At 40.2% G+C, this 21,827-nt stretch overlaps 1 protein-coding gene across 1 annotated transcript in view; it reads right to left on the bottom strand.

Moving 5' to 3' along the window:
- Nucleotides 1–265: 265 nt before the first annotated feature.
- Nucleotides 266–21,827, bottom strand: part of MTMR10 (myotubularin related protein 10) — a 37,897-nt gene continuing 16,335 nt past the window's right edge. The window contains exons 5-16 of the mRNA XM_034066016.1: nt 21,180–21,322; nt 13,658–13,748; nt 11,075–11,234; nt 10,562–10,649; nt 10,310–10,398; nt 8,892–9,022; nt 8,697–8,766; nt 8,442–8,512; nt 7,519–7,688; nt 6,143–6,313; nt 5,122–5,304; nt 266–4,555 (exon numbers count right to left, since the gene is read on the bottom strand). Of these exons, the coding sequence (XP_033921907.1) occupies nt 3,956–4,555; nt 5,122–5,304; nt 6,143–6,313; nt 7,519–7,688; nt 8,442–8,512; nt 8,697–8,766; nt 8,892–9,022; nt 10,310–10,398; nt 10,562–10,649; nt 11,075–11,234; nt 13,658–13,748; nt 21,180–21,322 (1,967 nt within the window). The 3' untranslated portion in view covers nt 266–3,955. The remainder of the gene's footprint in view (nt 4,556–5,121; nt 5,305–6,142; nt 6,314–7,518; nt 7,689–8,441; nt 8,513–8,696; nt 8,767–8,891; nt 9,023–10,309; nt 10,399–10,561; nt 10,650–11,074; nt 11,235–13,657; nt 13,749–21,179; nt 21,323–21,827) is intronic.

Here is a 21,827-nt window from a genome sequence, read left to right as displayed (position 1 = left end):
TCGTGTGGGTTTGTCTCAGCTTTAACACATGGTCAACTCTCTGCTGTCTTCATTCTCATATTAAGTTTTCCTGGTAGCAGAAATTCTGCTTACCACATGAACAGCAGACATTGTAATAGAACACAGGGCAAAATTAAGATCATTTGCACAGTTTTCCTATGAATCCTTCCTAGAGCAGGGTGTTCCTGCTTTTCTTGGAAAAAGTAAACACACCCCACCCCCCATATGTTTATTTTGTTAGAGGAAGTAAAAAAATGGCCTGAAGTTCACTGTGGAAAGGTATGAACTTTTATTTAGTCTAATTTAATTCACATTCACAAGTCAGCATCAGGATTTTATAATCTTCCTGGCACTGCTACTTTACTCAGTAAATCATTATCAGGCACAAAGGTTTTAGTTTTAAGTTGAAATAGTGAACTCTAAACCATCACAGCAACAGCATTAGGAACCTACTGCCTACAATGAGTTGAGGTACAGGTTTCTGTCTCTTTGTTAGAGGCAAACTTAAGATTTTATCCTTTGCTTAAAAATACAAGTTAGAAATTTTTTGGTCTTAAATGTCTTCCCATCTGAGAGTTTTCCAAAACCTTTGCCCCCCTTGCTACATTTTCATTAAAGATACAAGGCATTTGATTTCAGAGTGGTATTGCAGGCAGTGCACAATGAACACATGTGCAGGCCTGGGCATACATACACGCACCAACACACACTTTTCAATGCATTTCTGGAATGAAAGCAGCGTCTCTGATGCATGGCAGAACATGATGAAAATAGCTGCACTACCATGAGGATGCAGTCTACGATTAGCTCTATCTTGCAGTAATTAATGACACTGGAGGGACACTTTAATCAGTGTTTCATGTCCCCCCACGTGAGTTACAGTGTAGCACAAAAGTCATGATAGAACAGCTAGTAACAGCCAAAATAGTGCATGTGTTCTAGACACAGACAAAAGAAGCTTTTTGGTAGTTGTTCTACTCTTGCAACACCAGGATGGCATTAACAGGATGTTGCTATAAATGGTGAATAGAAATTAAAGTTTGAACATGTGTACGTATATACACAAACACACACGCACATATATATACATTTGTGTGTCAGTACTCTGTACAGAGAAGATACGTACTCACACACCAAAATTGCTTTTGAAAGTTACCAAAGACCGGTCCGGAGCAGTCCCTACTGACTATTGATAAGGCAACTGTGCAGATTGGAGAATTAACATCTAGTACCTGTCTTTCAAAAAGTAAATTTAAACAAGCCAAGAACTTCAGAGGAGAACCACACCCACAGGCACAGGCAGTGCCTCAGACTCAGAAGCAGGATCTGGTGCCCATTCCCAAGGCAAGGCATACAGCTCTCCATACTCCCTGTCGTGTGTGTCCCCCCAGTTTGTGGCCATCATGGCCTCTGCTCCTCAAACTCCTCTTTTTGAACTGTGTAAAATTTATTTGTAAGTCTGTTTGGCAAATTGATATTTAGACAGGTTTTGTTTACTATAAAGGTATATTATTTTTATCCCCCTCCCATACTCTATATATAAAATACACAGACCATCTGCAGCATCTGTACACATCGTAGAGCTGAAATGTAAAAATGTCTGAAATCTCTTACAAAAGACAGTCCTGTTTCAATAGAGTACCCATTTCCCCCAGAAGGGTACTAGCCTATAAACATTCATCCTACTTTTGTATTCCACCAGCTGCTTGTGAGGAGCAACTTATTTACACAGTTTTGGTACCTTTAAACCAAAGTTTCACTTATAAGGAGGAGGGAAAAAATAAAGACTCCAGATTTTTTACTGTAATTTTAAAAAGGAAAAATTTGGTAAAACCACTGAGTACACATGTTGAAGTCTTTTAGTCAAGTATCAGGCCAGGGAATGCAGGAAGCTAATGGGGAAAAAAAGAAATCACAAAAGCAAACTAATACCAACAGCTGAATAATGACTTGAACAAGCAGATGTCTGCTCCAGCAAGCTTGTAAATGAACTGGTTTGCAAGCTTTTAAATGAAATGGTTTATGGACCATTTCACATGCTCAAACCATCTTGCAGCATAATTAGGCAACTGAGGCAAATACATGGTTTTTCCTCGCAAGCAGTTGATGAGAACCAACCTGGCATTATGTTGTAACATACACGTGTCCACATGCAGACATGCACACACACCTGCTTTGCATAGAGAGCATACTTGGGGGGTTGGGTGGTTAAAAAGGAAGTTGTCCCCTCCCCTTCCCCATGAACCTGCCGTTCACCCCCTGCCAGACTCTGCAGGTGTGAAGCCTGGGGGAAGCAGGGTCCCGCAGACACTGGGCTTTTCTAGCACAAAGCTTGCACCTGTGGCCACTCCAGATGCATATCCTCTAAAATAGATACTTGAGCAATCTTAGATGGCCAGACCCCACACTGCAGACCAGTCTGGTTGTACAAAGGAAGAGCTCCACATCCTACCCCTCCCTGCCTTTTTTTAACTCTAACATACTGTGCATTATCATCATACAGCCTCTTTGTTTCCCCCGATAGCTGAGAATAGCTTCTAGTTTATCAAGTAAGGTCCTCAGTGCCTCAACTTGTGAGTCAACACCTGAATGGAGGCTCAGTGCTGGTTCAACAGCATTTGTGTTTTACACGGAAATCAGGTACAGAAAATACAGCATTGCTGGTCCACACCCCCCAGTATATTTTACACTCTCGCTTTTCTCCCTGTGAAACTTGAAGGGTCTTCTAGCATCATATCGGGAGACGTATCATGTAAAAGGTTTTACAGCAAAGATGAGGCTGCTGCATTAAGCAGAGGGAGGCTGCTGGACTTAATTCCCTCAAACAGTGCTTGCCCATTGCTCTGTCCATATGGACATGCAGGTATGCAAAAAGAAGGCACCACTAACCACTCTTCCTCCAGCACCTGCTTACAAGTGACAACAGCTCCACTTGGAGCCTGCCTGGAACCCAGCATGACTTCAGTATGAATTCTGCTGAAAGCATATTTGTCCTACCACAGAATGAGGAGAGGGTGGGCAGGGATTTAATGTTGAGTATTGGAGGTGCTTATCTAAAAAAAAGAGTTTAACCTTTAAGAGGAAAAACTTGCTGGAGAAGCTGCCCTTCTCTTATTTCCAGAAAAGGGTAGGGAGAGGTGGGAGATGGAACAAAAACTTACCTTATCAACCTACTGTAAAAAGTTGGGGGGTGTCAGCTGCATTAGGGTAACTTTGCTGCTGTCTCCTCCCAGTTAAAGGCACTTCTAAAGCTACTACAATACCAGCTCTACAGTAAATGTTTTAAGGTTAACAGTGCATTGCCCTGAAGTTGATTCCTATAATCTAAAGTCAAACTCATGAGAAAGACCACAAGTCTGAGTAACTGTTAATGAATACATTTTGGGGAGAGAAAGAAAAGAGAGTGCACAATCCCTGGATACACACTGCAGTAACACCCATGTAGGATGACCAAGCCACAGAACATTAGTGGGTATGTATGTATGTCCACATGGAAGTGTTCTTCCTGAAGAGGCAGTCTGATAAAACAGTCTGTTCCCAGGTTTCAGCTGTCAGACTGCGTCCCCCGCACTGAACTCTCTGACCTGCTGAGCTGTTGACACTACAGTCACATCATTCACTATCTGGGAAAACAGATCTGTTGAGCAGAACCCTCATGCATGACCACACCAAGCCCTTCAGTTAGCTGATGAAGTGCTCCACCGCATAGAATGAGCCAAACCACAAAACCACAGAGGAATTCGGGACCAGCAGCCCTAGCAGGTGACAACTGCTGAAGACGAACATGTGCGATCTGAAGCATGACTGCTTTGCTTTTAAATATCTGTGCAAAACTTACGTAATGTTTGTATAGAAAAATTATTACAGCTTTCAATGCCGCATTTAGCAGTGTTAACTTAGAAAAGACAAAGTGATAGGCTCTATTTTCCCTACAACTTTAAGCCATCACAACGTCTCAGTCTTCGTTTGCAAGTGTCTCAGTGGACAGCCAGATTTTGGCACCACTTAAAAATTTGCTTAAAGGTGTTCCCAGAATGCTCCGTCTGCAGAGGTTCCCTATAGGAGAAAATGGGAATGAGGAAGAGAGAAAGTCTGGGGCCCCAGAGGTGTCATTTAAACCACTTGCTCTGAAGTACATCCTGCTTTGATCCAGTTCCAAGCAGCTGCTGTGCAAAGAAGAGTTGCTTTTGTACTGCCGAAGACTCCGGTTTAACATGTCTACCTCATCTGCCAGCAAAGACACTTTGTGGAAAGCAGTGATGGAGCCACCACGATTAATCTGGGCCTCAGGAACCCAGCGGAAGTAGCAGAGTTTCCACAGTTTTATTTGTGTTCCAGAGACACGGGGTAGGATCACACCATGCAAATCAACAGGCTTTGCAAACCAGTCTCTGAAGTACTGTTCCATACTGCCAGTTGGACTCTCTGTGTGCTGGAGAAAGTCTGGTTTCAGTTTTAGTATCAGAGAGTTTCTTCTTGGAAGGAACTCTTGCTCACTGATGATTCCGTTCTTTAGTGCTGGGGGTGCACCTCGCAATGTGGAGCTGTAGTTTTTCTGCAGAAAATAAACACTGGTAATTCTCCAGGTTTATGCTCCCTGGGACAGCAGATTTCCCTGAGCTGCTAGGATGCACCATCCAGAGAAATGATGAGACCTTTCCACAGTTCTGAGCCTGAGTCACTACTGCACAGCTCATGAGGCAAACACTGGGGCCACCAGTGGCCTCTGCATAGAAATACATCTGTTTTCTAGACTTTCTAAAACACTGGATCACTGAACTCATCAGTGTTCACTGAAAAACCTGACAACCCTGGGAGAAAAAGTGGCACATCAGCACTTTTCCATAGGTGAAAGAATGCAGACATTGGCAATGAGCTCAGCAGTATCACATCATGGAACACATCATGGAACATCATCATGGAACACATCATGGAACACATGGCTCAACAATATACATCTTTACTTCCACAGAAAATCATTTCTTTAGGCTGGGAAGCAAAGAGAATTAGCGTTCCTAGTGCTAAACTAAGGGTGTGCAAACACTATGGAACTGTAAATGTTAGAGCATTATGGTTAAGCACAGAAACACTCCAGTCAAGGGCAGACATCACTACAGTTACCTTTGAGCGTTTAAAAGTCTTCACGGCTCCATTCTGTACACAGGGTGCACTCTTTCCAATGTACAGAGGGTTGTGGAAGAGCAAGCGATCCCTGTGTGTAAACTGAAGAGACCAGTCCCAAACACAAGGAAATCTGAGGCCTTTCTCATCACCCAGTTGAATATTTTTGCTTATGGCAAACTCCTGCAAGAAGTTAACATTCAGGTATGTTAAAATCAAAGAAAACAGGCTTATTCACAGATCTTCATTACAAAGCAGTGTATAATTACCGGGCAAGGAAGAGTAGGGATATAATGTAGAGGTGGCTGCTGGAGAAAATGGCTGCACCTGGATTTCATTTGAGCAATGCAGAGGCGGGACTAATGCTAACTGAGCAGCATTTACTTGTTTGTTTACTCTGACCCCCACAAACTCTTGTTTCGAGACAGACACTAGCAGCCCCCCAGTGCTCTATTTCTTTGTAAGGCAGCTACTTACAACTCTTAAGGGAAAACTGTGAATAAAATAACAAAGTTTTCATTTTATCAGCCATCAAATGTTTTCTACATGCAGCTCTGATAAAGTCCAGTTTTCAAAACAAAGTGTTCAGTTTCCCACACACCTTCAATGTGCATTATTATTTGAGCTTCACACAGTCTTTTTCAACCATTGAAACAATTATGTCAAGAGGTTTCAAAGTCTGCCTGAAGCATGAATTGCTATTTATTGCATATCCTTCTACTTCATCAGTCCCAGATGCAAATCTGTTTCCTAGGGGAGTACAAATAATGATGTACTGCAACCATGCTTTTCTGGTAAAGAGTAAAAAACTTCTGTAGACTTTCTTCTTCAATAGTTAGTCTATGCAAAGATCACCTGAAAGTTCACTCTGAACATAGTCACCTGCAGAGCTGAGTATTCTGCCCCGAACAGTCTGACATTTTGGAAAAGGCACAGGAATAGCAGTTAGAGGGGACATTATCTCCAGAGGGGCATGCTGAAGTCCCCTGGTTCAAAAGGAGGTGTAATGCTTCCTACTCACAGTGCTCTCCTTTACTCGCTGATGAGGACAGTTGAAGAGGAAAGTGCCAAACAGTGATACACGTGCACTGTCGTACAGTACAGTCAAGTAAACTTCGGAAAACTCAAAGGCTGCTGGGTATTGCTCTAGCAGCTGCCAAACACAGTCAAGAAACATCAAGAACAAAGGAGACTGGGAAAAGAGAAGAGAGAACTGTTAGATTTGGCTGAAGCTTTTCCCAGGTCACACTGATTTCTCTGCAGTTAGTGCTCCATTAGGGTATTTGGCTATTCCTCTGGTACATTCCTCAACCCAGTAAACTAGTTGGAGTCCTGCATTCTTTTAGGATTTTATGCACCTGTAATACCGTGTATTTCTGTTTAGCCACTTTCACAAGCAACTATGTCATCTGCCTTCCTCAGGGTTCCCTTCCAACAAGAAGCCTCTAAGAAGCCTGTCAGTTCTTTCCTGGGCTCTCTTCCTGCTCAAGCAACTGCAAAAATGTTTTTTGCTATTTGCTTTAGTCCCTCGGTTTCCACATTAGTGCTGTATGGGCCTTCCTTACTCAATGTATATACTTCCTTCTTGTTTCATGACTGAAGAGCTCACGATTCAACCACGTTAATTTCTTACTACACTTTCTAGCTCTTTCCACTGTGGCCCATGAATGGCAGAAGCCTAAGCTATCATTTATACAAAGCGTTAGAAATATTCTCCTCTTCCCCATTTCATTCTCCTGTATATCATCTCCTAGGCTCAAAACACCTGTTTCCTCATAATCCTGCCCCCCCAGTATTTCAGTTTCTTCATCCCTTCATTTGTTTTCTCCGCTTAGTGCTGTGACCTCAGTCTGTTGGCTCCACTCTCTGGGGATATCACTTTTCTACTCTCTTTGGTTTTTAACTCTTGGGCACTGTCCCTGAAGAAGGCTGCTGACATGGGCTCCTCCATTCTTCCAATTGCAATTACAAGCCTCTCCTTTGCAATGAAGAGGCCGAATAAGATTAGCTGAAAATACTGAAAATCAAGCATGATGCTACCCTCTATTCCTCTGCTTGGTAAAACAAAGCAAACCACCACCTCCAATCCCACTCCTTACCCCCCTCTATTTGAATTTGAAATGCTGTGCTAGCATTTGTAACAGTGGGACCTCTTCACAAGTAACAATGAAAACATAAAGACCCAGCAACACTGGATGCTGTGTTGATTCTCACTTGCCTACAGAGGAGAAAGAAAATAGATCTCTATCCTGAACAAAGACTCATTTTCTCTGACATCAGTTTCACAAGATTTGAAATCATTAAAAAATAGTTTTACTTTAGCTTCTTGCATGAATAAACGTTCAGGCCAGTATTAACCAGGTACTGTTATCACATACAAACACAATTCTTTTTTACCTCTTTGTCAGATCTCTTTAAGTGGTTACACCTGTCTAAAAACTGATACCCTGCCATGACCCATTCCTTCTGGATTAGGCTTTGAAATCCAACAATTGTTCGAAAATAGGGATCCAGCATGACTTGAATGAGTGAAGCAGCAAGACAGCTCAGGTCCCGGCCCTCTTCCTCTGTGAATAACATACACAGTGCATGAAATACATAAGGTATAGGTGAATATACACACAATTAGATCTCAAAGAGCAAAAAGCGGCAACTAGTTCCAGCATTTTTCTTTTAATTTCTTTCAGAATATGCTTTGTGCTGCTGTATTTGGTTCCTGCAGCATCCAGCACAGCAGTGCCTTCATCAGGAACAAAAAACCCACCAAATGCCTGGTACTTAAACCAAGACACACTGACAAGGAGGGTGTTCATGTTGCTGGAAACTGTCAACAGATTTTCCCCCCTGAAGCAGGTTCTGGAAGGCCATCCTATGGGCAGAGTGAGTGACACCAGCTGAGCAGCTCTTGTGAAAATGACAGAAATCACAGTTTTCTGAGCACTGCAGAAGGAAGTTTTTCAGTGTCTCATCTCTTCTGGAACATGTTTATACTTACCCAACAGCAGCCACTCTCAGAGAAATACTCCTGTATATAGGTCCTCTGAGTGAAAGTGATACTGCTTATGCAGGGAGCATGAGCCCAGTTAACAGAACAAAAGTTCATCCTAAACTTTTGATTCTATCATACCATTATCAGACTAAAAAATATGAAATTACACATTCCTTTGATGCTATGGCCTATACTGTAGTTCAGATGCATAATAAAACTCTTTTCCTTTCTAGTTTCTCAAATGCCTAAACCACATAGAAGTGAAGCTTAGTGTGCTTATCTACTTTATTGTACTAATGCAAACAATTACAGCATGCCATGGTTGTGTTACCTTGTAGAACTACAGAAACATGCTTGCACTCCATCATATACACAAGCTCAGCAGAATGTTTAAGAAAGGATCTAGATAGAAAAAGAAAGTGATACAACAGTTAGTACAACAGTCACATTCTAAAGGAAAAAATCATCTGCGATATCCATATTTACCACACTCATATATCAACTCAGAGAATCCTTCAACTGATTCACTGCTTATTTACTTATTTCACATCTTGTTAACCATCATCAATCTATTAATGGTACAAACCTAATATACTCTAACCAGTGAGTATTTTCCAGTGAGGATAGCCACTTCTCCTCAGTTTCTTCGAAGGGCTCTGCAACAAGGAAAATAATTACATTGCAGAATAACTTCAAACATCCATTCATATGAGCCAGACCTATTAGAATTTGTTGTATTTCAGGAAAACAACCATCATGAAAGGAGGACAGTCCTGCATACCATTAACACACAGCTGTTTGAGTTTGACATGTGCAGCCTGGATTTCATGAATGTTGGGGAGACTCTTGTCCAGATCAGATTTATAAACATCACTTCTAAGGGGATGGCTTCGAGTTATCGCATTACAAATCCTAAGTAAGATAAAAAAGAATCAGCCATTCTGTTATTAGAGAGGAAATAAATCATCTTTCAAGAAAAATGCCACAGTCTTCAGCTGCAAACAACTGAAACCACATAAAATATGCACCTGATTTACTTTCTAGTTTATATTCAGGAGGTACATTGTGCCTGCCACAAAGCTTTTGACTCACATATTTTTGTTATCTGCTAATTATAGAACAAAAAAAATGGAAATGTTGGGTCATTAAAACAACACATTTGGGAAATGAAAATCTGATGCTGACTCACAGTTAAATAGCTCTATTTAAGCTTTAATTTTCCACAAAGTAGTAAGACTTAGGTATGCTACAGAAACAGAACAGTATAAAGTTTATAAAGCCACAAAATCTGACAGGGCTTCAAATAAAACTCATTGCTTCAGCCTAACATGTACAATGCAAGCGTTTGCACTACTACAAAAAGTCACCCTACAAATTAAACTAAAGGACAAAGAATACCCAGTTAGTAAACCACTTATGACAGGTTCTAGATGCATTCGCCTTTCATCAAGGACAGTGAATGACAAATATCTCCCAAATATCTTAGCATCATCCAGTTCCAACCCCCTGCCATGGGCAGGGACACCTCACACTAAACCATGGCACTCAAGGCTCTGTCTAACTTGACCTTGAACACTGTCAGGGATGGACCATTTACCACTTTATTTGGCAACCTGTTCCTGTGCCTCACCACCCTCCCAGTAAAGAATTTCTTATATTCAACCTAAACTTTCCCTGTTTTAGTTTTAACCCATTCTCCCTTGTCCTATCACTACAGTCCCTGATGAAGAGTCCCTCTCCAGCATCCCTGTAGGCCCCCTTCAAATACTGGAAGGCTGCTCTGAGGTTTCCATGCAGCCTTCTCTTCTCCAGGCTGAACAGCTCTGAATTTTTCAGCCTGTATTTATATGGGAGGTGCTCTAGTCCCTTATCATCAGAAAGTCTGCACCAACCTAAGTCATGTTACAGTAACATCAATAGAAAAGACTGTCTGATCCTTTTATCAGTAAATTCTGTCACTTAAATGACCAGCTGCCTAAAATATAAACATCCCTTAATTTTTCAAAAATTACACAGGATTTGACACTGAAGCGGACCTTAAACAGGAATTGTGCCAGAACTATATTCAGAGAAGTTTCTCAAAAGCTAATGCACTACACATTATGAAGCATGTATTCCCTCAGTTACTAATTGCTATTGTGTATTACAGTGACCACTTGTGTTGTTACAGGTCTGATTACAGAATAACATAACAATTACCTTTGATCAATTCTTCTTTGTTGTAAGACATCTTTAATGTTGGCCATCCTAACAAGGGCACTCCCATTAGGGTGATTCCAGGACCATAACTAATATGGGGAAAAAAACAGAAAAAACAATACAATGCAGGTTAGTGTTATTCCATAGACATTGTTTTCTTAACACTACACATAAAGCTATGTTAACTGGCAGACAGGTAAGATAATATTGTACATCAACCAAGGACAGTAACAGAATAAAGACTACACTTACTGGCATTCGTCTCCCAATAAAAGAGTAGGAGTATAGCTTAAGGTCTTGATCTGCTAAGGAAGATGGAACCACAAAATATTCTGGAAGGCTTAAGGAAAAAACAGGATACAAAGTTACTTTTCCCTATGTATTTTATCAGTTTTTCTCTTGTGGCAATGCCGTCTTACCAACTCTGATAAACTGTAACACACCAGCCCCTAATACCACAGTGCTAACTGGCTGTCCCATGTGTCTGCATAATCTTACATAGCACTGGTACAGCTCAGATCTACCTGTTCAGAAATGTACATGCTTCAGAGGGAAGTACAAAAGCATGAAAGCAACAGATGCCAAAATAGGTCATTTCCTTCAATAACACTGCAAATATGAAGGATCTTCCAACTAAGAGCCTCTCCAGAGAGCAGCACATTCAAGGGGCGAAGTGCACAGTTAGGTAGAATGGAAGGTTTGGTAGAGGAGACAGGAAAAGACAGTGTAATTGCCTTCTTTTCTTGTATTATAAGAGAAACTTACCAAGTAGATATCATATAACCTTCATTGACTGAACAAACTCTCCACTCTGATGCACCTGTCCTTTTGATTTCTCTATCCCAGTCAGAGTAAGTTTCAAACAAAGGTGTCTGCTGACCACTGGCACCACCACCTCCTGGATCTATTCCATTCACCTTCTTTGCTAGGAAAAGAAAATTCATCAATGTGCATTTTAAAAAACAGAGAAAAAGAAACTATCAAACTCTTCAGCTTCCTAATGACAAGAATGAGCCACCAGCATCAGGACTACTGTTACCTACTTGTGTACAACAGATCAGTGACTGAATGACACTTGGTGATACATGAAGACATAAGGCTTTTTCTGTCACTTTCAACAGAGAAGCAACATAAAACTGGTATGTTGTGCTGCTTGATAGAGGGCAAGACAGACACTTGGGAACAACTGGTATCTTCAGTCACAGGATTTCTCTCTTCAATATACCAAAATTAACAAGGTTTTAAAAACATGAACCCTTTATAGGCTAATGTGTAATGAGGGACCTTGTGAGGAAAGCAAAGCAGTAATTGTACCATTTCAACAACTTTAAAGGAATGCTGTATTAACACCAAGTAAAATCACTGGAAGGCCAGATTAAAATATATATGTGGGTTTATAAACATACACACACACATATATATATATATGTGTATGTGTGTGTGTGTGTACTTATCCGTATGGAAAGATGGCCTACCATTTTGTGGCTAAGGCCCAAGAAAATTCTATAGTCTGTTGCTAATACTGAAAGGTCTCCTCTGCTGGTCATTGTCTATGTGCCAAGGAGGCAGCCTGTAACTTGACACTCAGAAGTAAGTTTTATATAAAAGTGAAATAAACTGCGACTCAACCCTAGTACCTCCCATGAAAGCTCCAAGCTTCAGCAAGAGCCTGTACAGATGTAAGTGCCTGACCAAACAAAGCAGAATATGGCTTTATGGCTTTACTGTCACCTCAGTGATGGTATAGTTTCTACTTTCTGTATCTATCAACCTAATTCTTGCACCAATACTCAGACTATTGTGTTTTTCAGAAGAAAAGTCAGACTGAAATAGTTGTTCAAAGACAGCATACAGAGAAATTTGATAATTGCCTGAAAGAGTTGTAATTTCACTGCTCAGTGGCAGGATATACAATTATAAAATATATCCTGGAAAAAAATGATGTACATACACACCAGAGCAATACAGGCTCTTTCTGTTCCTCGAGAAGCACAAAGACAGTATTTCAACTTTTACTGTACAGGGACTAGCAGGGATAGAGTCAAAAAAGCAGTGCTGGAATTGTGAGAGCAGAGCCAGAGGTCTATGCTACAAACACCAGGGTTAACAATAAAAAAAACCCCAAACCAAAAGTATATCAAACTCTTTTCTCCAGCAACCGCAGCACAGCAGAACAATAATCTTTTGCCATTCCAGTCTGCTGCTCCAGAGGAATAGTGTTTTTTACCCACCTTATGTCATGCTTCCACTAGGTATTTTTCCATACAGCAAATGGTATTTTAAGGACGGGGTAAAGGCAGCTTCGTGACAGACTAACATTTTGTTCACACTCCACTTTCACATTTTATTATCATTTTATCTGCACATGGGCTTCCTCCCTAGCACTTTATAATGCTAAAGTATATGGACCTTGATAACTGCCCAAGTTCTATCAGGTAAGAAACAGTATGAGTAATTACGTGTGCAACATAGCCACATGCACACTTAGTCTTGTGCATGCACAGGGCAGTCACATAGGCACCTGCATGAAAAACATGCATTTCTGCGCAAATTTGAAGGGCTGAGCTCATAATTCCACAACATTCAAATTTTGTAACAGGCAGATGAGCTATTTCTAATGCCAGCTGCTGAGGAAGTATTTCAGCACCACAGAACTCCATCAATGGCACTTACACTATCTGGAGGCTTGTTACACTAGAACTGATGGTTTTCAGCTGTGTATTGGCTGGGGAACACTAAGCAGTGACCGCACAGCATTACACTAGAAATCAAGTTCCAAAGGCATCTTTTTCACGCTTACCTAACTGACAAGGTTCAGTTGGAGATTGGCCTTGAGCAGAGAGGGTGTGCTCCAACTCAGCAGGGGTGGTGGAGGTTTTGGGTGGTAAGAACTGCCTAGTAAGCCTCTAGGAAAGAAGGTATGGAGTCCCAAGTTGCACAAATCCTCCTGCAATACCACCAGAAGAGAAACTTATTCCCAAAAGAAGGGCAGGTGAACAAGCCTGCCTGATGGGAGATTAACTAGGTACCTAGAGTACCAATATAGACATACAATAGGAGGATCGAAGCGTGAATTGAGAAATATGAGTATTCATGCTGCTATAAGTGCTGACATAGGTAGTTTTGTTTTGTTTCAGACAGGAAAGACATTTCTTTTGAATTTGGTCATTAATGTCTATCAGTGAGTGACTTATAACCAGAAGTAAGAGGTTGGGTGCAGGACAAGCCAATTTTATTACCCCTGGAGAAAGCCTCAAATGCTTTTTGCCACTGTTTCTAGATGGAAGTCTTACTTAAGTTACATATCATGATATAGAAAAAACATTATCAAAATACTTTCATACTTACCTGGATTATGATATATTTCCCCAACATACTCAAATGCAAAGAGAAGCTGAAGATCTGTTGGCTGAGAATAATGGGCAATTGCAAGGCACACCTAGGAAAGAAGCATTTGATACTGTTATTTACAGACATTAAATTTATTGTCCTTAATTATGACAGCATGAAATATGCAAAATAAACATTAAAAATCAGTCTTCTGATGCTTTATTTCTGTATTTTATTTGAGGAGTGAATTCTATAGTTAAGCATACTCATATTTGTCAAGAGACCATTACTGTAGTCAAAGTAGGCAAGTCCATGACCATCTATCAAGAGTGATTAACTGATGAGGGTGGACTAAGTTTTTTCAAGAAAGGTCAGACTGTTTACAGGCATCCCTAAACATGATTCTGTATCAGCTGAGAAAAGCAAGGACTTGGAGCTACTGTGCTGTGCCTACCCACCTGCAGAGAGAAATAAGGAGGAGAACAGAAAAAGAAAGGAGCACAACATACAGGTGGTGAGCAGAGTGCAGAAAAATCTCATTTATAATTGATCCTTTGATAATTTTTCTTTATTTTTAGTTAAAAGTACTTAAGAATGGCCCTACTGAATCAGTTCAGAAGGCCCAACTTAGCACTCTTCCTGACAGTGGCCAGCAACTGATGCTTAGTTCCTGAGCAATTTTTTACCCTCAGAAGGTAAAAAGAAAGCAAGCATATAATGACATTTTACCAGAATGTTTTTCAATGGCCCATCAGAGTTCAAGCACTTCCTGAACTAACATCTGGTATCAGTATTCAACAACATTAGACAGACAGTTCTTCTACAAAGTTGCCAGCTGAACCAAGAGGTTTTTGAAGTGCAACAAAAGCCCTGTCAGTTCTTCCCTAAAGTATCATATTTAACCAAAATTTGTATCTAATTATTGTTTTTGAATCTTTTCCACCCATTGCTCCATATAGGCATCACGGTTACCAGTCTGTGCTACCAAAACTCAACCTTCAAAAACTCCTGTCCTTGGAAAGGACAAGAGGTTGGTTGTTCTCAGGAAGACTTCCAGGATCTATGTCAAACGTGCATCTCATTAAGTTCTATTCCAAAATTATTATGGGCATCGATGAATATAAATGAAAAGAAACTTGTTTGGTAATAACAAACAGCATTTCCCCAAAGTTAGTTGGAAATAAGTTATTCACAGTGGGAAATGTTTTCTTGTTATTATACAGTTGTAATCTGTCAGCTGAATGACAAGCTAAAGATTCTCCATCAACGTTCAATTTCAGTAGAAGGTGAATTTCAGGGTTCCTTTTGTCAAGTGTGGAGGATCTACAGTTAATTAAACATGCCAGTAATCAACCTCTTCCAAGTCCCCAGCTGATCCGGAGAACTGAAACATACGCCAGACTTTCCAAGGGTAGGAAGATGTCAGCTTCGTCACATTTTGGCCTAGCTCTTGTAGGTTCTGTCCCAGATGACTGGATTTCATCCACAAAAGAAACCCATCAATAACTTCTAGATGCCTACAGGCTTATAGCAAGCTCCAACACTGTCTCTGGCCATCTGATGCATTAATCAGGTTTAACCAGGCTGAGTCACAAGCCCTGTCCTGGGAAGAGAAATTAAGCAGAGATGTAAAATGAGAGAGAGATGAAGCCTCAGAACAGCAGAGATTACCTAGGGACACAAGGAAGAGTCTTGCCTACGCCTTTGTATTCTTTGCAGTGGTCTCAGGACCAGCATCACACAAGCATCTGGCTTTCTACCCATATAAATTGCTCATTTGGTAAGAATCCTAAGATCATTAAGAGTGCAGCACATGGTTTAGGATTAAATACTATACTTCAAACACAGGCAAATTTGCTAACCGTTGTCTCTTTAATTGTGGATATTGACTAATAAATACAAAAGATTTGACCAAAAAACCTATAGTACCTAAAAGACTCAAATTCAGGGAGAAAAAAATCCCCAGCTTTCAAGTAGAGGTTGGCACTTATTCTCAGACTGTCAGGACTTTACTACAATACACCTGCCCTATCTCTAAAGGAAGTGTTTAATAAAAAGAAGGTTATAAAATACAGAAATTCCATGTGGCAAAGTTTTTGATTAGGGACAAAGACACAGCACAAGTTCGCATTAGCACCTCCTAAATTCTTTCCCTTCCATTTTTTTTCTTCCCTTCAACTCTCTGACTTTTGATACTTGGCAGCAGGTTGACACCATTTATTCACTGTTGAGCAGTTTGGGGTATTTATTTTTTCAGAAGAAATTGTTGTATATCAATGAAGGAAAGTTTTCTTGTTGCCACGGACATAAAAGGAAGACTTGCATGACACACAGCTGAAGGAACACTACCACTGGCAGCACTGTGCCACAGCGAAAAAAAGTTGAGAGCTCATTTATGCCAAGTTCCGCATGGATAAAGTTATTGCACTTTTACTATCTTGTATACAACATATATGGCATTATGGAACTTTTGCCATATTTTTATTTACTTTGGCTTTTGATGTGGACATTCTTCACTATTTATAAGCCCAGTGATGTCTGTGGACTCATTTGAGTTGAAAGGGGTTTTTCACAAGCACTCACTAACAAAAAAAATCATAATGAGTCTTAGAAGAATAGGTGCTTTAACTCTTCTCCCACTTCCAGTTCTACAATGAAAGTACAAAGGAAAAGAGAGGACAGGACTTTTCCAGGGGTGGGACAACACCCCCCTGAAAACTCAAACAGTAAACATGTCACTGGGAAATAGTCCAGAATGGCTTCTCAAATGAACAGTTATAACCTCAGTTCTAAGATCTGGTAAAACTTTTCATAAGTACCACAGAGTAACTGGAAGCTATGCCCATTTTACTACATGTTGTGATTTCAGTGCACCGTGCACTGAAAGCCAGCTATTCAAAAATACTTGCTGCTTCTAACAGACTACTTTTGCCTATCATTCACAAGGAAACAAAATGGAAATCTGTGTACATACACATTTTGACTTCAATTTTTCTATGTAACTTTTCACTAGAGTAACACAGTTACTCCTCACCCTCATTTGTGGGAGTGAAAGATGAAAGCCTTTTACTATACTTGTCTACTCTCAAGGCTTGAAGATGAACCACAAGATGTTAAAAAATTCTGTTGTGCTGCCAAATAGCACAATAGAAATACAGTATAACCTATTTCTAAAAGCAGCAGCTGAGATCTATGTCATTTGCTTGCCATGTTTGAGAGAGTATGTGTGTGCCGTGTTGAGGAGTAAAATTGGGTTGAGAATGGTAAGCAGTCAGTTCACAAAAGGCATGAGACCCAGCACTGTGCTTTTGAGCCCAGCAGCTGAAAAACACTCCTAGGTGTTCCACAGTACAGACATTACTCAACACCAGGTATAGCATGACTGGAACAATCCACCTGTAGATTACAGTACAGGTACAGCACCTCTATTTCTGTTACTAAAAAAAAAAAAAAATTTATATAGTCATCCTGCTACTGTCCTCATTTCTCCATTTTAGACAAACTCCACTCATATATACACTACACAATTATTAAAGACATACTAATTTTCAGTTTAGTACTCACTAAATCATAGAATCATAGAATAGTTAGGGTTGGAAAGGACCTTAAGATCATCTAATTCCAACTCCCCTGCCATGGGCAGGGACACCTCACACTAAACCATATCACCCAAGGCTTCATCCAACCTGGCCTTGAACACTGCCAGGGATGGAGCATTCACTACCTCCCTGGGCAACCCATTCCAGTACCTCACCTCCCTAACAGTTAAGAATTTCTTCCTTATATCCAACCTAAACCTTTGCTGTTTAAGTTTCAACCCATTACCCCTTGTCCTATCACTACAGTCCCTAATGAACAGTCCCTCACCAGCATCGTTTCAGGCCCCCTTCAAATACTGGAAGGCTGCTATGAGGTCTCCACACAGCCTTCTCTTCTCCAGGCTCAACAGCCCCAACTTTATCCATATAGTAGTTTTATTGTCTGAAATTTTCAAAGGACAAGCACATTCCACAGATCACAGCAGATTATCACCATAAGTAGAAAGCTCTTAAACTGGAAGACAAACACGTTTTACAGGAAATGTTCTCATATCAAACTGAAAAATGTTTGGTATTCTTGCCAATTTGCAATTGTGTAAAGCTGAAGATATTTAGGCTCGGTCAAATAACAAGAGAATAGGCTGCTTGTTGGAAAGTTCATTTATTAGAAGCAGAAAACACAATGGCTGTAATTATTTCTTAGTACAAAGGCCATTTCCCTGTGTCAGTGTCCCCTGTTCAACCCCTGTCTGAGAAAAATAAATTGTACTTTCAGGGCAAGCCCTCCTCTTCTCCAGTAGGAATTTTCACACAGGCCAAGAACTTCAAAATACTGCTAATGCCCTTGGAAAAGAGTTCTGAACAGTCATATTTAAGATGCGCTAAGTTAGCACAGCCCTGCACTTCACCTCCTTCCCTAAGCCAGGCTACCTGGCCTATGAACTCACTGGAAGAATACCATTTTCCACTTCCTCCCACACCCTTCTGGCTTTCCTTCCTTTGGAGACTCTATAGCTTTATTTCAGAGACAAAACAAAATTAAACTACTAAGTAGTGAGGAGTGCAAGTTTCCATTCCCTCTGTTATTCCTTAACTCTTGCCTCCCAAATATCCATTAATAAAAACAAGGAAAAAAATATATACCTGACTGATTAACTTTGAGACATTATTTTATCAGTATGGATCGGCTGCAACTAATGTCAAAGGTATTTTTCCAATAGAACTGATTTTTAAGCCTCCATAATAATTTACCTCAAAACAAACTAATTCACCTCAACTTTCAGTGTTCTTCCAATTTGTTTCTGCTTAAAAGATAGTGAAAAATACCTGTGAAAGCTATACCAGTATCACCCATGTCACCAGGCGTATATGCCATCATGTCAGGCTGTCCACATCTGAAGCCTGACTGCTTTCAAACATGGATGCTTCTTTTTGCACCCACTACCAAAAAGAGACTCAGAATACTCTGTTCTGGTAAGAAAGCTTAATTAATAGGGCTTATTCCCCCTTACGACCTCTTAAGCAAATACAGACACTTCCTTATGAACAAGTTACATTTTCTCTGCCAACATCAATTTATGTAACTGCTGCTAAGTATTTCCATTACATTCAAGGAACTCTAAACAAAACAAAAAATTGTATAAAGTTAGCCATACATTTTAAAACAGGAATTAAAGTGTATAGTTTTTATTTCTTTAATCTTTGCTCTAAACAGAGTATTTGCTAGCAACTGGCAACAAGTCAGAGACATTTATACACCCATAGTTTGAAGTGTCTATTTTAGTAGGTAGCTATTTCATTTTGACCTATTGTGCTACATTCACAGGATGATACTCCTCTGCATTACTAGGACAACATTTAATTAGAAATCTCCCTGCTCCAATTTGTATAGCTGTGTGCATTTATGTAAAGTTAAAGGAAGCCATTTATGATTTTCTAAAGAACTAAAATGCAGGTCTCTTGCATTACAGAACAGACTGTAGTGCTCTCTGTAACATCACCTTCCCTTCTACTTATTGTGAAAACAAGTGAAAAACTACAATATACTCTTGGTCAGGAGACTATACTAGCACACTCGGCCCAAGAGAAGAGCACGGATTCCCTTCCATCAGAACTCAGGAGGCCTGACCACCTTTTCTTTGTTTTTAGACATCAGGACAACCTTGCTCTGAAGGGCAGAAACTGAAACTAGATAAAATCTTTCAAGAGTGTGGCGCTGGCATTCCATTTAAATGCCAGAAAGAACAAATCAACTCCAGTCAATATACTGTGTAAGACCATTCTAGTTGTGTTCACCAGCATCCCAAAATAATTTAAGCATAATCCAGACAGAAGAAACCTGATCTAAGGACCTCATGGTTTTAGACACTCATACTTTGGTGCTAGCAGAGCAATGTTTTATGGAAACATCAGGTTAACATAACATTATTTCCCTTCAGTATAAGTGTGCTCTGTGATAGACCCCCACAAAGCTGCAGTAACCTACTTGACACATGGAAACTGCAACAGCAGCCACACAGTTGACAGGACAATTTGTACAAGTTTTTTTTTCCCCCACTCTTTCAGTGAGTGAATTCTGCTGTGGGATAATGGCAACTCTTGGTCACCACAAGCACTGTCTTTATAACCACACAGATTCAGATTCTCTGTATCTCTAGAACTGTTCTTCCTTTCAAAAGGAATAATGTTTGACCATGTAATTATAAATGTATGAAGCAAGCACCTTCAGAAAAAGGTTTCACTTTTTGCTCTTGCCTAAGTAAATGCAGCACGAAGTGTTAATGAGATGCTGACTTTATGCTTTCCTCCTCCAGGCTAATCACTCTTCTTAGCTGTGACAGCCAATTAGAAACAGTTGCTATAAAGATATTGCAGTAGACAGGCTGCTCCAGGGAGATTTCAGAGGAGCCCTGAAAGGGGAACTGACTGCTGAAAGATTGCCAAATGTGAAAGGTTACAAACAGTAAAGGCAGCAGGCAGGAGGGAACCTAGAAAAGCAGCAAGGACATTACCTGGCTTAAGCCCATGGACCTCTACCAGAGGGTAAAAGGTGAAGTAGTGATGAACTGCTTCAGTTATAGCTGCTCAGATGATAACTGCAAACAGATTTATGTCTGGGCAGATGGTTCTTAGGACTTACAGAGTTAAGCTCAAACTTTATCCTACTGAGAAGGGGGAATTCTTAAGCCCTGTAAGCAGACTGGGTCATTCCTTACAAAATGAGTGCTGTGACATGCCTGGCCCCCTCCTGGTGCCATGGGGATCAGAGGAGCTGCAACTCAAATAACCAATGGCACTGACCCAGAACAACCAGGAAGCTGGTGAGCTAGTATTATACAGACTAACCATCTCTGATTAGCACAAACTTACCTGGACCTTACTAGGTTAAATAACACTATGATTTTGTTGAGATTTATGACAGCAAGTGTTAGAACTGGGGAAGGAATGACATTTCTAGGAATGTACAGACAGAAGTAATACCACTTGTCCAGAGGTACGCAAGTCTTTTCTGAGAAAGTGTTGAGAAAGAGCACATAGTTGTATGTAGATTAAACAAACTGGTCATTGGAGAGCTTCTGGAGAACTTGCCTTGAGAAGCAAAAAAGGGCATATATAAGACAGTACACTTCACCTGTGAGTACATTAAGCTTATGACTTTCAGAAAAATGTGTAATGCTTCAAACATTTTCCATAAACATGTACCCATCTGTTGCACAGCTGCAATGCAGTCTTTAAAAAGATTTGCTTCAGAAATTATTAGTTTTCAAAAGCACAACACATATAAGAAATGTTTATCTTACATGCACAGAAACCATTAACACATCACACTATACTTTATACCTAATCATTGACTCAAGATCTAGATATTCTCCTAGCAGAATATGATTAATTCGCAATTCTTCCCTCCTACTTCTCTATCACAACATAAACCAAAATGCTCTTATTAGCACAGCTGTTGCCTTTAGCCATTGCATGTAGCAAGACTTCATAAGATAGAATACCTTTTTTGCGCTTTCGGGACCTGCTTCATCAAAACGAAATCTGACAATTCGGAAGTCTTTGCAATAAATTATTAATTCAGTTGGATTAAATTTAAGTTTCTGGTTAGGACCAAGGACCTTCTGCTTCCTCTTGGTGTCATTCACTGCAAAGAAAAAACAAAGTTATTGGGCTGTGTTTTGTAAGCATACAAGACTGGCTCAAAAAGATACAGTAATGTTGTTACCAGCAGTTTTTCTTTTAATAGTATATTTATATTGAGGTAGAAAAAACTCTATAGATCCTCCTGTTGATCAACCTCCTTTAAAACAAGTGGCTGAATTACTGTCTCCTGTATGCTCAGATTACTTCTATCAACAACTTCACAAACAAGGAATATGCAGTATTCCCAAGAGCTCTCAGAGTAGTTAACTGGGTATGCTGCAGTGCTCTTCCGATGCACAGTAACTGACACATATGCTGATTTTTGTTTTTTACTTCCATGTATAAACAAAGTGGAGTTAAGACTGAGATTAAGTCCCTATTTCTTACACAAAACTCAAGAACATAAGTATAGCAAATTGCCAGCTGGTCTAGACCTGCATAGACAGGCTGTGTCTCTTGGCCTCCGTATCTCCTTTTCAAACAGAGAAAGCTAAGTTAGAAAAAGC

Source organism: Melopsittacus undulatus, chromosome 9 (assembly GCF_012275295.1).
Source record: "Melopsittacus undulatus isolate bMelUnd1 chromosome 9, bMelUnd1.mat.Z, whole genome shotgun sequence".
Classification (NCBI taxonomy): Eukaryota; Metazoa; Chordata; class Aves; order Psittaciformes; family Psittaculidae; genus Melopsittacus; species Melopsittacus undulatus.
Note: the sequence above shows the minus strand (reverse complement) of the source record. Positions and strands in the feature narration are given on the sequence as shown.